The 18,818-nt window shown below is 40.5% G+C and overlaps 1 protein-coding gene across 10 annotated transcripts in view; it reads right to left on the bottom strand.

Moving 5' to 3' along the window:
- Window positions 1-18,818, bottom strand: part of ANKRD44 (ankyrin repeat domain 44) — a 131,577-nt gene that overhangs the window by 31,355 nt on the left and 81,404 nt on the right. For 7 of the 10 annotated variants that reach the window (XM_021555345.2, XM_077785132.1, XM_077785137.1 and 4 more), the window contains 10 exons: window positions 17,241-17,383; window positions 15,683-15,895; window positions 14,666-14,744; window positions 11,362-11,476; window positions 8,285-8,367; window positions 6,877-6,994; window positions 4,437-4,505; window positions 3,611-3,751; window positions 1,409-1,492; window positions 336-447 (listed from right to left, as the gene is read on the bottom strand). In XM_021555345.2, the coding sequence (XP_021411020.2) occupies window positions 336-447; window positions 1,409-1,492; window positions 3,611-3,751; window positions 4,437-4,505; window positions 6,877-6,994; window positions 8,285-8,367; window positions 11,362-11,476; window positions 14,666-14,744; window positions 15,683-15,895; window positions 17,241-17,383 (1,157 nt within the window). The remainder of the gene's footprint in view (window positions 1-335; window positions 448-1,408; window positions 1,493-3,610; window positions 3,752-4,436; window positions 4,506-6,876; window positions 6,995-8,284; window positions 8,368-11,361; window positions 11,477-14,665; window positions 14,745-15,682; window positions 15,896-17,240; window positions 17,384-18,818) is intronic. The other 3 variants (XM_077785140.1, XM_077785134.1, XM_077785135.1) reach the window with 1 other exon arrangement.

Genomic DNA, 18,818 nt, shown 5'->3' with positions numbered 1-18,818 from the left:
ATTCACTGCCATTTACCAGGAACTGTCACTTACTCCTGGCACTGAGGCATAACTGGGAATATTTTGATCGTGCTTAAAATTAATTTGTGCATACATAAACTCCACTTGAAGACAATCCTTAAGCACCAGATTGTTGAATAAGGACTTGATTAACAAGATAAACATATTTTTAAGATAATTTGGGTGCAAATATTTGAGTTTACTGCCCCATGTTGCAGTTTTCCACAGATTTCTTATTATCCAAAGAGCTCCAATAGTAGCCATGAGGGGAGTTCATCATTCTGGCACATGCACATTCTGTATCAGGAGACAGATGCCCAAAAGCAAGCACTCACCAGTTCCAAGCACTGCCGGTGCCCATAGGCAGCAGCGTAATGCACAGTGTTGTACCCCTCCTTGTCCTGGATGGATGGGTTGGCATCGTTCTGGAGAAGGAACTCGAGACACCTGTGGACAATTCACGGGGGTAAATGTGGGCTCACAATATTTAACAGGCTCATCCCTTGCTGCAGCTGGAAGTGGCACTGAAAACTGGCAGAATGAATCCTGTACTTCGAGCAGCACTGCAAATCACTTTTCACCAATAGCTCCTCACATTCACCATGTTCTTAAACAGAAAATCCCCACTTGTCTTTGAAGATCAACTTCATAAAAAAGATCTTCAACCTAATTCTTGTGGCTACTCTAGATTAGAAAATTGATTTTCTGTTACAAAATCTGAAAAATTCTGTGCACATGACATAAACAGCCTAGAACTGCTACTCCTCACGTGAAAACTCAGATATCAAACCATCGGCCTCCAAACATGCACTAGGGCAGGCTGGAGAAAAAAGATTTAACTGAGTTATATGTTCTCTTCATTGGCTTTTTTTTTCAAAATATCCCTTTTCCTCTTTCTAGCTCTTGCCACTTCCTCTTATACCATCAAGATACCATCATTTTGTTACAAGTACTTCCTTGCCTAGCCTGTAATCTGGAGTGAATGTAAGGCCATATATGATAAAGGGGATTTTAAAAAAAAAATCATTAATCAGATACGTGAAAAACGTTAATCCAAGTGAATGCATTGAGAAAGCCATTGGCTACTTCTTTCTGCAAGGTACAGACTATGCTGTGCATGACACTAGACACTGTGTGACACTAAAGTGCATGATATTAAAGAATTATAAAATTACTGGAGCTGTACATCTTCCATTAAGAAACAGCAACAAGCACAGAAACAGAAATATCAGGGAATATGTGCACAGAGAAAAGCGTGGAGCTTTTTCCTTTAGGTTAGCCCTCATTGAAGCCAAGCATTGTTTTTAGCAGAGCAAAGAACAAGCAAGAGCAGAGTGTAAGGCTGCAAGCCAAAGCTGTGGCATTCTCCAGGAATGAAGTCTAACTGCTTTTGTGACACCAAACTTACAATGCAGCTTCTTTTTCCTTCATCTCAGTGGCTCTTTCAAGTTCTTCAGCATTTTCATGGGAGTTACCTAAAATATTCTTTCTTCTTAGCACAGAGGACAGAAAAATGCAACTTATTCTCAAATACCACACTGATAATTTTGATGCAGTCTGCTACCCACCCCCAGTCTCCTCTTTGAGGAGCTGACTTCCTCCAGACAACAATGAGGATTATACAAGTAAACTGAGTGCACTGCATGGGTCTGCAGGTAGTAAGTTTTCAAAGCTATGGAGACAACTATATTGTGGTAGTTTATTGTCCCACAAGTCAATGTCAGAAGAAAAAAAAAAATTAAATTCTTGTTTCTATCAGACCAACACTTTCTAGAATCCTTCTGGTTCAACCACAGCAATGTTGTGCACTTTTTTTTGTTTCCAGAGAGTAACTCAGGATTACTACACCTTGCTTCCTCTTGCTGCTAAGTTCTTCTCTAGCATTCTGTAAGCTCCTAGTTCTTCTCTAGCATTTAGGATTTAGAGCAACTTTAATCACTGATACTAAATCACTCTATCTCGAGTCTGCAGTAGGTGACTCGCCTCACTTTCTGTCAAATATCTTGGCAACACTGTGTGATCTCTCAGTCAAGTTCTTCTCCCCGCTCATTAAGTACCCATATCCAGAGTTAATGATGAATATTCTTTGGAATGAGATTGCCTGACCTTGCAAGTTTTTTGACATTCAGCAGGAAAAAAAAAAAGATCTGCTGACCTATAAAATCATGGTCTGCAAATAGCATTTGATCTATGTAATAAGGCTTCTTCCAGAACATCTCAAAAACTGAAAAATTTAATGAGAAGTCAGTATCACCACATCAGAATCAATTTAGGTTTGGATTGTGAGGACAAATAAAAGCCATATACTTCTTCCAAAGTTCAGGGAAGTTGTTTTTTTTTGTAGTTGTTTTTTTTTTTTTTTTAATGAAGGATAAAATTAGAAACATCCTGAAGTTAACCAAGAGCTTGTTTAAATGCAGGAACCTCACCTACCAAGAACCAAAAGCTGAAAAACACACACTGAATCATCATTCTCAACCTCCCCAAGTAACACCTCACCCTGGTAAGACAGAATTAGAAACAGGCAGTGGTGAAAACCCTCCTACAAGCTTATGCTGGTTTTCATGCCAAGCACCTTGCCTCCTTCTCCCAAGCACTGTTTGGGTTTGAGGGTGATGGGGAAGACACTTTTTATGTCAGTACTATCACTGCAAATGATGAAGAAGCTCTCAAGGCTCTGATGTGGCATTCAGAACTCTGCCATCAAGGTAAACCAAACTTCCCCTGCCAAGGCATTGAGGTGGTGTTCTGCTGGGAGAGATGCAGCTATACTTTTACCAGACCTCACTATACAGGAAAGCAAAAATTAGATCCTTAGTGTCTAGAGACACTGTGAGACAGAAAATCACAGGATGACCTAAAATAAATACAGAGTGCTAACAGTTTTAAGAGAGAACTAACGGGATAATTGAGTCTGGTTTATACAGTGTGTTATATGGAAGAGATTAGCAGAATGTTCAACTATTTGGAATTAAAATTGCAGTCAGTAATCACAGCATTAATAAGTTTTTCAGCTGTTTTCCCCTTTTTTCACAATAACACCACTGCATTCTGACAAAGGCTATTCTCAGACATTGCCTTAGAAAGGCAACCCATTTGACCAGAGTGGGCATTTTTATCTACTCTGACAGTGGAATGAGACTGATGCTTACATCTATCCCACCCTTCCCACAAATCTGTCAAAATGCTCAAATGTCTGTCTGTCACTGCAGTCCACCTCAGAAAACCTCTCCTAGTGCTGTCTCTTGCTCTATCACTTCAGATGGACTTGCAAAGCAAATGCAGAAAATTCTCTGAGCTTAATCTTGTGAGGAAACCACACAGAGGAAAACAGAGGACATAACACCGTGAAAATAATTCTGTAGGGCAGGGTGGCTGCAGAACTGTGCATTCCTTCAGAGGTAAACCGTGGAGCTGAAATGCCACATCATCTGGGGGTTTGGCTTCCAGTCAGAGCAACTCACTGTGGAGCTATGCATACATCTGAGAGAAATTCCTGTGCTAGTGGGATCATTTTTTTGGCTCAAACAGCACAGCACCATGAAGAGACTAAAATGACAGTGATTTAGTAAAACACTCAGGAAGCAGGAATGCCTCAGAGCTCACTTACTTTCGGTCCATGTCAGAAGCAGCAGCATAGTGCAAAGGGGTGCGCCCCCAGTCATCTGTTTCATTAATATTGGCTCCTGTTGTCACCAGAGTCTCAATGCAGTGGAAATGACAATTTGCAGCTGCATAGTGCAAAGGTGTCCTGGAACATAAGTGGCAATTTGTTACCTCATATTCCAACATGTACTGAGGAGGATAAACATAAATCTTGATTGCTGCGCTCCTATGGATTTCCAGCAGTCAATATCAGCACTTTAATTTATGGAAATTTAACAAAATATTGTGTTAATAGGAAGTTCTGGTGCTGCTATGAAGCCTAATAGGATACAGAGCATCAATCTGTGCCTTGCAAACAACCTAAAGCCTATGTGAGTCTCTGCTGTGGCTACTTCTCCCAGCTGGGAGGCAGAGCAAAGCACCGTGTCCATCACAGCATCTTGTTTAGCTGGCATAGCAACACCCATAGCAACACTTTCTCGGGGGGAAGATCCTCTGGGAAGCACATCCAATAGCAGCTATCCTGCCATCATAACTCAGGTGGTGTCTTAGGCACACCAGCACAAGAATTTAGGCAGTGAGGAAAAAAAGAAAAGCTGTGATATTTTTAAAAATAAAATCTCAAGAAGGTGGGATAGCTTCAATGGATTTAATGAAGCCTGCACCTGTCTAGCTGGCATGTAATGCAGCAGCAAGGGTTCTGCAGAAAGGCCAAACTACCTGATTTTGCTGCTATTTTTCATAGAACATATGATTTTCAGTCTGAGGTGTCCTTTTTTCCTTGCATGATAGATTCTTTCTTTTTTAGAAGAGCTTTGTAATTTACCTACCTTCCACATTTGTCCTTCTTATTAAAATCTGCTCCACTGCTTTGCAAGAGTTTTATACATTCTACATTACTGAAAAGAGAAGTAAAGAAAACAAAACATGAACAAAACAGAAGCTTACATCTGCACTGCCCCCTGTCCCCCAAAAGGAAGAAGTTACTTTAGTTATTTTTGTATTATTTGCTGTGCAAAACCAGGGTACAGTCACCTATAACATAAAATTCAGTCAAAAATAAAGTGAAGCTCTAAAAGTAAATTATTTTCCTTTTTTTTTTTTCACTAGAAAACCTCAATCTTCTCTTCTGCAGAAGAAAAAAATTAATTTTCCAAAGAGAGCACAGTAAATGTGATCAGTGTGTTTGGAGATTTTCAATGGCAGCTGTACTGTAGTACTTCCCATTCTGACCTGGTATTTTATAAAGGAATTTTAAAAGAAAGTTGTTGCTAGCTTATAAAATGCCAGTCTAATAACGAAGAGGTGACATTTAATGAAATCCACCCCCACTCAGCAAAGCATTCAACAGTAAGCACTTTGCTCAAATCCTGTTTATTTAATGAAATTTAACCACAAGAGTCACTTGTAGGTATAATCTGCTATGATTTGTTGACTATTGATAGATTTAAGCCCATCTCCAATTGCTTTGTTAAAAAGGGGTGTGGCTATTATAGTGATTGTCACATCAACATTGCATTTAAAAAAGTGGAGGAGAATTTACCACAGCCTGGCTGTTTCTTCATCTGGTTTAAAGCCAGGTAACTTTTAATAGAAAACAAACCAGCTGCATTCTGACATCTTTTGTAATTCAAGCAAACAAAAGCAGGACTCCAAGCCAGAAAATGACAAAGAAGTGCAGCACTTTCTAAGACTACTTGTCTTTCACAGGGGCATCACTTGTGCTAACAATCAGAGGAGCAGACCTTTGAAATTCTTTTCCTAGCACCCATGAAACTCCCATTAATGTAATGGCAGTAACAGGCAGGCCTGTGTCAGGAAATACACTAATGGCTTCTGTAGATCTCCAGCTACAGAAAAAAAGAGGGACTGGGTGCAATAATGCAATATTTTGGTGTATGTCAACCCCAACTCTAAATTGCTGTTGCATAAAATAACTACAGAACATTCACCACAATGCACTAAAAATAAAAACACAAGAACACTTGCTAGTGATGACCATCATAATAAACCACTGGGAAAATATGGTTTATTTTCATGAGTGACTTTTGCTTCTTATTGAAGCCTCTCCTTCTCTTTAGGACTTCCAGGATGATTTTATTATCCTTCTGGGGTGCACCCTTATCAAAGAGGTAGCATCTGAACTATATTAAAATAATCTCCATCCAAGCAACTATCATACCTCTTACACTAAAGCAAAAGAAGTATCAAGATGAATAATACCAAAACAATAATAAAACCAATATTTGGATCAATTTTATTAGGGTTTGGGGTTTTTTTTCCCCAAAAAAAACTTTGTGATACAGATTTTGGTCCAGTGAGAAGAAAAAGCAACTTCCAGAATGAGTCCCAAGTATTTTCTGTGGATGAGCATTTCTGCTTGTTATAACCACAGAGAATCCAAGGGCTGTGGCCTAGGCTCCATTTCAGCTGTTTTCTGAGCCATAAAGTACTGAAACAGAAGAGTCAAAACTCAATGCCTGCCAAACATTGTGTCCTTTTGCTAGATTAACCTCTCAACACTTCACTGACAATTATCTGGAAATATTTAAAATAATTGGATGCTACATTTACATCTTAAATTGAAGCATTTAAATTTTCACTTTAATTTCACTTTTCTGCCCTCCCACCACTTTTCAGGAATGCATCACCCTGAGAGAGAGGCAGCCTTCTTACTTTCTAATTTGGAGGATGTGGGTTTGGTTTTGGTTATTTTTTTGTTGTTGCTTTGGTTTGTTGGTTTGTCTTTTAGAAACTTAAAATTGCACCTGAAAAATGGGAGAGAGGGAGATGAACTTCATTTGGACTCCAAGGCTGCATCCTGATGGGCACTGCTGCACAGCTGCATTTTTGGACAAGGACATGGTCCAGAGATGGAGGCCAGGAATAACTCCCCTGCCAGCAGCATGCCAGGAGCTCCAGCTCCTGCTCCTCACTGGGTTTTCCCTAGGGACTGATGCTTTCCTGGAGACTGCTGGCCCTTGGTGACTGTTGTGGCTGTCAGGGAGGCCTAGGCAAGTGCAGCACCCCTCTGAAAGCTGAAACAGCCTTCTCAGGTCCATGAAAAGGGAGAGTTTTCTCCTCTGCCTGAAACCCATGCACAGCAAATCAACCCAGCTCACCCTACACAAGGGCAGTGGTAAAAAAGAGCCTAAAGTGACCCAAATGATGGCATCAGACTGACTTGCACAGCATTAAATTCCTCTGTGGATAGCACAGCCAAAGTGGCTGGCCCCAAGTGCCAGATGCAGCCCCAGCGCAGGTACTCACCCTCCGGCAGCGGCCGCGTGCAGGCACGTTCTTCCGAAGCTGTCGGGGGTGTCTATGTCAAAGCCTGCAGACAGCACGTGCTCATTACTAAACAAGGACACTATGCTATACTTTTGTCCTAGTTAAACCACAAGAAACATCGCAGAGACAGAAAAATCAGTTAGTCGGGAAGAAACCAGGAGGCGAGGCACAGTCAGAGAGGTTGTCACGGGGACGGCGAGCAGCTGCTCCGCGCTGGCAGCGCTATGAGAAGAGCTGCGAAGGTGACGAGCATCTATTTCTGCATCCAGCTCCTCCACATCCCTGTTTGCAGCCTGTGACAGGCGTTTAGGAGGCTGAGACTTAGCAAGAGGGCTGAGACAGCAGGACGGGAAGACAGAGAACATGGAGACATGAGGAAGAACAACAGAGTCAGCCTAAACATGAACTGGGGCTGTTTTCACGGTATGTGCTGCTCAGATTGGGAAGAGGCTTCCAGCAGCATGTGGGGATATTCATCAAGATGCACAAGGCCAAAGGTTGCAGCCTGAAAGTGCTAACTCGGGTCATCCAGAGTGTTTTCATTTCCTATCTAATGGTCAAGGCCAGAGCACACCAAGTCTTAATATATAATAGTGTATGTAATTACCATTTTTCATGTTTCTTGTATACCCTTCAGGACTTAAGCTAGGGGGGAAAGTAGAACATTTTACATGTTAAGTAATGAAGGAGTTTTCTAGAAAACTCATATGATTTTTTTTTTTTTTTAACTGAGGATTTTTTAACTCATAGGAACTCTTGCCTGGAAAAAGCAGAATTTGGGATTTGGCCACTGATTAGTGACTCTTTTGAAAAAGTTGCATAAGCAAGCTCTGGCTGCTTCTGCTTTGGGCTCTGGTGAGGATCCCAAGCCTGTTGCCTTGACACTACACTTCCACTCATTTTCCTTCTCATGCCCCCAAAGCTTTGCCCAGCCTAAGTCCTTAACTACAGATTCAGAAACACACTAGCTGCATGCAAAATACATCATCATCATCAGTGAGATGTAAATACCTGTACCAGTGCAGACCTCAAGGAGGTAATTTCAAGAATACTCCTTTGGTGGGAAGAGGGTAAATCCCCAAAACAAAACAGGATCTCACATTCCTACAGTTTGGAAAGGGGTTCTAAATTTTCTCCCTCCCCCTGTAAATTAGTCTAAACTCCCTGAACCTGCTGGGAGAAAAGAGCTTTGGGCATGAACAACACAGGAAGTACCAGCATGGCTTTGAGAAAGCCTTGCATGCTCTGGTGCACTGCCCCACACCGCCCAACACAGCAGCACAGGAAACCTTTCATGAGAATAATTCACAACAAAGCATAGAAAGGGGCTGCAAGCAGCAGAGACAAGCACTACTCGAGTTCCAGGGACACTGGGGGATTTACTCACCCGATGACAACAATTTCCTGCAGCAGTCTGAGTGGGCATTCAGTGCTGCTAAGTGTAAAGGGAACATGTTGTGGATCCCACACCTGAAAGAGAGAAGAGCCTTGTGAGAAAATGCAGGTTACATACACACACAGCACACCAAAAGCTCCTTCCAGAAAGGCAGCGTTTTCTCATGCTTTTCTAGGAAGATTCTTTCTTGGTGTCTGCCATTATTTTTATCTGTATTTCCTTAACAGCCTTCTTGAGAGTTAAAAATATTCTGATGCAGCAAAATCTTGGCATTATCCTTTGAACAGAATGTGGCAAGATGGTTTGCACAAATTCCAGGCAAAGCCAAGGTAAGGGAGGAAGCAAGAGAGCAGATACTGCTTGGAGTCAATTGCCCAGTGAGCCACAAATTTCTGCACTAGCTACACATACAGCAATTGCCATTCTGAGGAAAATGTAAATGCCAAAATCTTCTCTATATTATTTCTGATCCTTTTTTTTTTTTCCAGATGACTCTTCACACTTTCCTTTAGGCTGCCATGTTACAGTTTTCTTTCACAGCCTAAGAACTAATAATATAATTTTCCTATTTGCTCCAGCTACTCTCCTCACCTCCCCTTTCACTTTTTCCTCCCTTTAACACATGACCCTCTTTTCAATCACACAATAAACTTTCAGAGCAGACATGATGGGTAAGAAAAGAACAGGCGCCTTTAGATTGAGCCTATTTATCATTAGTCTAAATCCGTATCAGGACATGTAGTTTTTAAACAAGCTGAGCACTCAGCAACTTTAATTAGTATCAGGAAATCATGCTAGTTCAGTCCCTAGGCATGTCACTGCTTACTGCCTTAGAATACTTTTGGGTCTGGACATCTTGGTGTCTTTCATTCAGCATTGTTTTGTGTAAATCATCTTGTTATTCTAGAAATATTATCCTACTGGCAGTTCTCCAAATGAACATAAACATGGAGCCTCTGAAAACAGCTAGCTTGACAAGATTATCATCTACTGCCTGTTCCAGCAGATTTTTTTTTTTTTTTTAAATTACAAACTCCAGAACAATAGCAGATGGATTCATATCAGTCTTTCATTTCTGTGAGACAATTGGTGGATGGGAGAGTATGATCATCTCATGGAAGAGGATTTCAGATGCAGACCCAAAGACAAAGGATCTTGTCTTTCTAGACATCATCAATCATAACTACTTAGGAAGCTTAAGACGATAATTAATGTGGATGTTTATAAATATATCTTGCTCTCTCCAAGATTTTATAGATAAATGTATTTAACTAATTTGGGTTTGTTTTAAAAAAAAATATTTTCTTTCTAGAACCACAGACCCATTCTTTCTCTGTTTTCACATTAAATGTGTCCTCCTGGCTGCTCCACTACACTGAGTGACTTGTGCTGCTGTAGTTTAATTTTGCTATTAGCAGAATAGAAAAATTAATGCTATTACATCTATGTCTTAGAGTAAATCTATTAAGAGATCATCTGACAGCCTGTTCGTTGGAGAAAACATTGCAAGCTCCACTGAGCTTGCATCTGTACAAACAGGTTGCATTTTCTAGCCATGGATTCATTTATTTAAGGGAACACTGGACATTCCATATTGCTGTTTCTCCCTAGATCCATTTCCCTCTGTCTACTCCTCCACCTCCTAGTTATTTTACACAATATTATTCATCTTTTTGGTCTAGATTTCCACCCAGCAGATGTTTTGGTTGGTTTCCACTGAAATCCACTATCTGCACATTTGGTAGCCAGTGTCCCACTTCTACAGTGCTGCTCACACTGGTTCCTCCCATCACTTGCACACTTTCCCTTCCAGTGCATTGCCTCAAAGCCTGGCCAAGCTGTCTGCACTTATTGTGAACAGTGCTGCAGTTTTCTTTCCTAAACCTATCTGGGGAGCTCACCCAGAGTTATTTACATGCAGCACATATTGAAAGCACATTTAGCACAGGCAGTGGCATCATTTCCATCTGCCTGGTATCTCTGAGCCAAATTTTTATTTCACTTATTTCTGCTGCTGGAAAAAGTATTTTATTTGATCAATGTTCCAGTTACCCAAGTGTGAAATAGAAATTTCTAACTGCATAACCCTGATTCCAAGAGTGCAGTGGGCTATCCCAGTGCATCTCATTTTCCCTTAAAACCTCAAGATAACAGTGACTGACTGTACTGGAGAAAGAGCAAGGAAAAAACCTACACTTCTATTAAGATACCAAGATCTTCATGCTGGCTGTATTAATAAAATTCAGTGACACTAGCCAAAGCCTGTGGACTTGCATTATCCATGCCAATTGAAAATCTGTTCCACCTTCTGAGTTTTTAGGGTGTCAGTTGTACTCAGCAAAGGAGAAGGGGCAAATGTGTCATTTGCATAAACACCATCAAGCAGATAAACAAAATACTGAGAGCTGCAATTCTCTCCCAAATTCAAACCAGTCATTTGCATTTGACAGCAGGGTTTCCTAACTAGGTAAGTCAAGAGATGTCCCTGATTTCTATGGCAGGTTCTATGTAAAAGAAAAATTATATTTTGGAGACATGTGGAGGTAATTTCCAAAACCTTATGTTCATTAAATCAAATGCTGCTCTGAAACACCTGGTACAGATATCCCTCATGGCACTGCATTACCCTGATCTCATACCCCTGTGTTTTATGTCCAGGTTTGCTATTTCCTTTTGACAGACCCTATGAACCTGACCATAACTAAACAATACTCAATAAACAATACTCAAGAACATATATATATATATGTATGTACGTATATATACCAACACCACCCCTACTACATGTACATTAACACCACTGTTCCACATCAATGCTTCAGGGAAAAAAGCAGTACTTGTACAACTTGTAATCATGCAAGTGGGCACAACAGGAGCTTAGCAGAGTTTGCTTCCCCTCCACACTTCCCAGTTGTTCATATTTTAGTGTCATGTCACCCACTGAAGTACAGTACAATCATGCTTGTCAAGTTTGAACCTTCCCACTTCAGAAGGTGAGGAGCAGCTGTGTTTCCAGGCATTGGACATGACACTTGATCCTTATAAACAGCTCAACTTGAGGCACCTACTTGGCAGTATCGGCTCCGCTGGTTATGAGGGTGTTGATCAAAAGCTCGTGTCCGTATCTTGCAGCCACGTGCAGGGGAGTGTTACCATCCTTATCTACACAGTCGATTTCCCCTCCTGCAGAAGAGATTTTCATACAGTTTAACACTGAAAAATTCAGCATGAACCAGGGACCACAAGTGTTATTTGTCTCTAGTGACAGCACCCTGAGAAGCCCCGAGCTGCTCTCTTAGCCACAGAGGCACTGAATTTCCCAGAGTAAGGACCAGCACACAGCAAGCTCTCAGCTGTCAGCCATGCTCTGGCAGCAGCACTTGTACCTCCCTCTCCACCTGCAGTGGTGGGGATGAGTAGTGGGAATGCGATGACGTACAAGGGTCAAGTACATGATTTGGATTTGCTGCCTATCTAAAGATACAAATGGGTTCACTGAAATAAACTACAAAAGAATCTGCTGAAACTGCACCACTCAGCCTTATCTGTACAACAATGTAAATTAGAGTTCACTCCAGAGGCCATCAGGAACACACTGCAAACAAATGTGTTGTGTGCTTTTTGCATGTCTTACCAAAGAACAACCAAACAGTGCTTATGTAGAACTTTTCCTTTTGCAATTTAAACCCGGCATCTTGTGTTTTATTCACATTAGCAGGAAAAATGGATTATTTCTTTAGATAGATTACAGACAAGTCCCAGTTTTCTTTTTGGACCAAGAACTGTAACTTTTTCAGTCTCTCCTTGCCAGTCAGGTTTACTGCACTCCAACTATTCTCTCCTTCCCCTAGTCCTCTCCAGCTGGCCTGCATCCTTGTGGAGACAAAAGCCAAAACCAGTACTACAGCTAACATCTCCCAGTGCTGAGCTGAGCAAACAGGATTACTTCATGCCTGCTGGCTGCACTCCTATCTGCTCACTCCTGGACATTGCACAGCACCACGGACATCCATTATCCATTTCTTTAAGCACCACAATGCTGCTGACTTGTGGTCAACAACCTTCTGATCCTCTACAAGCCCCAGATCCCTTCTTGAGGGACTGCCACCCACCATTCTCTTGTCCAGCTGATACTCCTGTCTCTGTGGATGAATTTTCTTTTGCTTCACTTGCATTATAACTTCTGTCTCCAGTTCTACAGGATCATTTTTCATTCTGACTCCACCTTCTGCCAAACTGTCTCTCCCAAATACAATTTTTTTATCCAAATGTTTAAAGCACATTTTCTATTCCACTATCCAAGCTTTTAATGAAAATACTGGATAGTTCCAGACCCAGAAGGGAAACTGAAACACTGAACCTCCCATTTCAACAATTAATTTATTACTAATCTCTGAGTCTAGTTTTACAACCAGTTATGCACTAGAGCTGTAGTATTTTAATATTCTGCTGGTTTGCTGTGAGAATGCTTCCCGAAAGCATGTAAAAAGTCTTGCTAACATCAGGATATGGTAATAGTTACTGCAAGTTCACTATTCACAGGTGATAACAGGGCTTAATTGCAACAGGAAGAGTTCTAGTAAAGCACTTGACAACATGCTGTGAGAAGCTGTGGATTCCCCATTCCTGGAAGTGTTCAAGGACAGGCTGGATGAGGCTCTGAGAAACCTGATCTAGTGCAAGGCATGCCCTCCTCATGGCAGATAGGCTATAACTAGATGATATTTAAGGTTCCTTCCAACCTTTCTAATTTCTAATTTTTTAATGGTAAACAAAGGTCAGTGAAATGCTTCAAGAGGTTCCCTGGAGTAGAGCATCCACCAGTGGAGGTCTCCACAAACAGAAATTCTCATGTAAAAGTCAGAGGACTGTGTGTGCTGTGTTCACAAAACCTATTAAACTGCTGTAGAATAAAATTCTGATGTTCCAGCTTCTTTTACTATTGAGAAATCTATGCAAGATACCACCCACTTTGGCTGACCTATGCTCGCCAGCATTTCCTCTTCCTCATTTTTAAAGAAAGGTATCACACTTGCAGTTTTCCAATTTTAAGGTAATACATTCTTCCTCTACAAGCTGCAAGAGATAGCAACCAGAAATTGAGACACCATTAGCCAACTCATTAAGTACTGCAGAATGAAACTCTATTGCTTTAAATCATTGACATTTCTCTCTTCCCCAAGATCCCATGGCAATGAGGTACAAAGTCACTTGCAACGAGATCTGTGTACAACACTAAAATTAGAGGGGCAGAAAACGAAGAAAGAAACAAGTGAAACCCAAGGAAGTGGAAGAAAAGTAGAGAGGTGTGAAGGACAGATGAAGAACTGCCAGTCCTTTCACACACAAATCCAACAGCAAGCAAACAATGGCTCTAAGCCTGAGCCTATTAGACTAAACAACTAAAAACTGCAGTAAAGCAGTTTCTTGCATTTTGCCCCAACTCCCTTTTGTTACTACTGTTTTATTTATCCCAGAAGAGAGATAACAACAATTTGCATGATGACCTGAAAGAACCATGGTCTACTGGAGACCTCTATTTTAAGAAATCTCATTTAAATGTGTCATTACATTTAAAGCACAATTAATTGTTCAACCATTTCCAATATTTCACACTTCAATTCTAAGTTGGGATTTTGGAAAACAAAAACAACAACAACAAAAAAAAAAAAAAAAAAAAAAAAAAAAAAAAAAACCCAACCAAAGAACAAAGCCCAGACCATCCTGTCTCAGGTAGTGGCCCAGACTGGGAAGCTTAAGGGAAGATTCAGTAATAGCAACCTCTGTCATTCAGAAACAGGCCTCTGCCAGATCTCCAACAAGAATAATAAGAATAATTGCTATATTCTATAGTATTCTTGGACAAAAAAGATGCCTGAGAAATGACTGATAATCAGGAATTCTGGCCATGCCAGAACAAACAAGGTAGTACTGCTCCTCCCTCCTGAGTACATATTCAACACTTCATGAAGACAGTGGCAAGGGATGAGCTAAGAGAGGTGAGAAAAGGACAGCTGCTGAGTGCAGAGTAGAAAAAATGGTTTGAGCTCTAAGAGCATCAGGGCTCCCAAAGGAGAACAACTAGAAAATTGTGCATCCGTCTCAGCAGAAAAAAGACCTAAATACACCTCTGAACTCTTGCTTTCAGGTTAAGAATCTGAATAGATCATCTGGACCACTGTCAGCTGGAAGATTACAGAATTTTATTAACAACCAAAATCCCAGGTAGCGATGACACAATGGAATGAGAGCTGTCAGTTCAGCTCAAAGCCAGAAGTTGATGGAGCTGCCCTCTGGGGCAGAACAACTAAAAATTCAACAGTGGATATGCCTGATGTCTTGGAGAGCCACTCCAGAGGCACAGAAACTCACCGTTCTGGATGAGGGTCTGCGACCGCGTGAACCTCCCATGGACAGCTGTCATGTGCAAGGGGCTCTTCCCATCCTTACTCTGACAGGAATGAAACAGAGCAGTGGTTGAGCATGTGAAGCCTCATGAAAGCAAAGGTGCAATGAGTACAAAGCATTTTTGGGTTTTGGGTTTTAGAGAAAGAAACCAAGACCAGGAAAGCTGAGCAATGAGAAAATAGCATAGGAATGGTACCAGCCTCCACTCACACCACTTCATGTTTATTGGCATGGGGTTTCACCTTCATTGGCAAGCACAACCTCTAACTTCTTCTTAATAATTCTGAGTTTAAACAGTGCACTGACTATTCACTGATCTTAAGGGACTTGCCAGAGGTGTTAAATGCTGGAACTTAAAATGCCAGTTTCACAGATAGGAAACTGAAACACAGAGAGTTTTAACTACAGTAGTCAAAATCTTGTATGAACTCAGAACATCTCAAGTTTTCTGATACTTATAACCAGTACCCTCACTTGGATAAGAGCAAGTTCTTTTCAGCTTCATCGAGATGTGTAAGTTGTGCCTTCAAGAATGTTCAGGTATCCTAAGCAGGACTAGACTTTGTAAGCTGGGGCTCTAAATAGGTAACAAGCAACCCTGGAAAGGGAACTTCTTGGAATCAGGTTTAATTATATCCATATAATATGGGGAAGAAAAACACTAAAAAGGAATAGTTCTTTGACTTAGCACCATTCCCTGAGATAACATTTTGACAGAGCTCCTGGGACTATATTTTAGTACTTTTTTGTGCCTTCATGAAAGCCGTTGCCCTAGAGTTTAGAGTTCTCATTGTATTTATCAAGGCACTGAGGGCTCCTCTGCTGGGATGCAATCTCACCCACAGTTTCATGATCAACATTCTCAGCATCACTCCATTTCCATCAAGGATTTAAAGCCATGCTGTACTTTTGTTACAGTTTCCTCCTGAGATATGCAAAACAGGCTAAAGCAAAACTGTAAAGCTGGTATTCGAGTTTTACCTGAATATTAACATCGGCCCCATTATTCACTAGTAGTTCAAGACACAGTGCTCCATGAGTGGAGGCAGCAGCAAAATGCAGGGGGGTGAATCCATTGTTATTAGGCTGATTTACATTAGCACCATAGTCAATCAGCTCATTAACAACAGAATCCTGACCATTGTAACAGGCAATGTGAAGTGCAGTGTTTCCATAGATGTTCATCTCATCAATCTAAAATGAGACAAGGAGACATAGTTAAAATTACAGACATCAGCTTAGCGTTTTACATCACACACTGCAAATGGAAATAGCTGGAGGCCTGAACTGTCATAGGGCACAGCTCTCACCAGCACATTTCATTGACAAATTATACTGCCAGACAGCTTCCCTTGGAATGCTTCACTTTTCCTATTATTAACTTTTTATCCTACTGACAATTTCTAAAACCAGTATGAAGCTTAAAGCTGATAGCAGGACTATGTAATGATGATAATGATAACAAAATTCCTAACAAGCTGGAAAGCTTTTCCATGTAAGTGGAAAAGCAGGATGAATAAAAAGCTCACAATCTTTATATTTAAAAAGATTACAACAGTGAATATTGAGTTTTTGTGAACAGAACCAGGCATAAGAGCTGTTTACACAGTTTTGTTTTGGGGAAGGGAGTGAGGGTATCTGAGTGAAAGCAGTGTGAAAGTGCACAGACATTTACACATCAATAAGAAACCACTTTCAGTAACTCAGTATTATAAAGACATAATTAAGATTATGGTACTTCTTGATTACCAACTTAGTATTCAACTGCTGTTCTGTAAAACAGGACAAGAAAAATTGCACAAAAGACTTGGGAATGACATGAACAGCCTTCCATGAAGTACAGGCATCTTCAAAGATCATATCCCCAGTGGTGGAGAATGTGGAACTTAAATGGACTTATTAGCACAGCTCTGTTAATAACAGGAAACAGTTATTCCCCTTCACAGCCAACAGCCTGTGAACATGAACTTCTGACAATTTTCTGGCAGGTCAAGTCAGGTGAAAATGCCATGGCAAAAGCAGTGGCTTTATGTGACACCTCTGATTAACTGATTAGGCTCCTCTGGTCATCTCACCACTGCTGCTTTGAGGAATGGGCAACAACAAGAAGTCTGTGCCCTGAAAAAGAGTTATTTTCCAGAGTGAAAACAATGTATCAACTACAAAGGAAATTCAGGTCTGTAAACTGAAACAGCCTGAGCTGCTGCTTAGTAAAATACTCAGTGTATATGTTGAGAACAACCACTCATCATATCAAAGGAAATGCTGACCCAAGGAAAATTTCATTACTCCATCTGCTTCTGCAGGAACAGGATATATCTCTGGATTCCTTCAGCAAGGTGGCCTGGAATTTACTGTCCATATCAGACTTTCTTTAATACAGAATGTCTCCTGCCTCTTGAACCAATAAACTACATGAAGCATGAGGTGGTCTGGAAATGGGACGCCTTTTCTTTAGAAGTCACTGTCTTTAGCAGCATCCATAAGATAGAAGAAAAGACTATCTCTAAATAAAAATAAAGTGCACATTACCACATACCTCCACCCCCAGGTTAAGGAGTTGTTTCACAATGTTAATCTGCCCATTGGATGCAGCTGCATGAAGTGGGGTGTAACCCTTCTTGTCTTTACAAGTCACTTCTGCACCATGATTAATCAGCAAGGCAACAACTTCCAGGTGACCTTCAAAAGATGAAAGATAGTAATCAATGGGTAGACCATCCCACAGCATCACTTCTCCCAGATTACTGTTTTCTTGCTAACACACTGCCCTTTCACTGCTGTTTCAAAGTGCTCCCACAGTTTTACAAAGGAAGAAAAAGCATTTTCATAAATGTTTTTAATCCTAGCTCCAGGCCTTATGAAGAAATCCATGCATTCACCTTCTCCAAATGTGTCAAATTTCTCTTTACTGAATTGATTTTCCATCTGCCAAAAGAACAAAACCACACCCCTTTTCCATTTATTTCTCTCAAACTAACAGAGTGTTTTCTTCTCCCTCTTACAGAGGATAGTGATAGAGTGCAAGTCTCCCAAAACAGCATTCTGTTGATGTCACCTGCAAACACAACTGCTAACACTGCTTGGGTTTTGTTAGAGATAAAAAGTAACCTTAATAAATTATAAAATTAAGAGGGATAGTCTTATTGCTTCATGCTGAGACAGATCTGTCTTTGAATTAAATATTTATTATGTCAAACATCATACAAAGTTGTTCCCCATCTGAGTTGCACAGCACTTCCATGACAGGGGCAGCTCTGGTCATGTGCAGGACCTAGGAAACCATATGTACAAAGTCTATAGATAATTAGTGTTCAAAAATAATTAAATATGCCAGAAACTCTGTGAGGGTTTACAGCTCTCATCTCATTACCTAAGTTCTGTATAAAATGCACTACAGAATCCATTGCTAATTTAGGCCCTAGATGTTATCTAAATACTTTTAAAAGTACCTCATGAATTTCTGAAAACATTTAAATGTAAATGTAAAACATGTAAATGAAAAGAGGCGTGGAACTGCAAAGCACAATGTAAGACCCTTTCAAATCCAGAGAGTGAAGTTCAAAGCTCGTTAGCTCAAAAGCCACATCACAGTTGTTGGCAAGAGCCTTTCCATCTGTGTCTGTGTATCAAAAAACCACACAATATGCTTTTCTCACAGTTGGAAATCTCCTATTATGTCATTTCTAAAAGTGCCAGGATTAAAATGAAGATTTCTGACATGTCAAATGAAAGAGTTCCTGGCTGAGCGCACACAGCTCCCCACAAATTGCAACCTGAAATATACAGCTTGGCCAACAAAAGCTCTTGAACAAGCATGACTACTATCACAGGAAGTCTTGTATTTTTAAATTATAATGGTCCCACTGTAAGGAATTTGCCTTTAACTTGAAAGGAATGATAAGGCAAACTGTTTGAATTAAGCAGTATTTGGTAACACCACTTTTTTTTTTGAGCAAATATTCCATTGCTCTTGTCCATTCTGGAATAAAAAGTGACAATATTCTCCTAACAGGAAAAAAGTGCCTATTGTGTATTTCCTAAGAACATCATAACCTAACTGCTTATAAGCTGCAATAAACAACAAAATTTTTAATCACAGTTACCTGAATTTCAC

Source organism: Lonchura striata, chromosome 8 (assembly GCF_046129695.1).
Source record: "Lonchura striata isolate bLonStr1 chromosome 8, bLonStr1.mat, whole genome shotgun sequence".
Classification (NCBI taxonomy): domain Eukaryota; kingdom Metazoa; phylum Chordata; class Aves; order Passeriformes; family Estrildidae; genus Lonchura; species Lonchura striata.
Note: the sequence above shows the minus strand (reverse complement) of the source record. Positions and strands in the feature narration are given on the sequence as shown.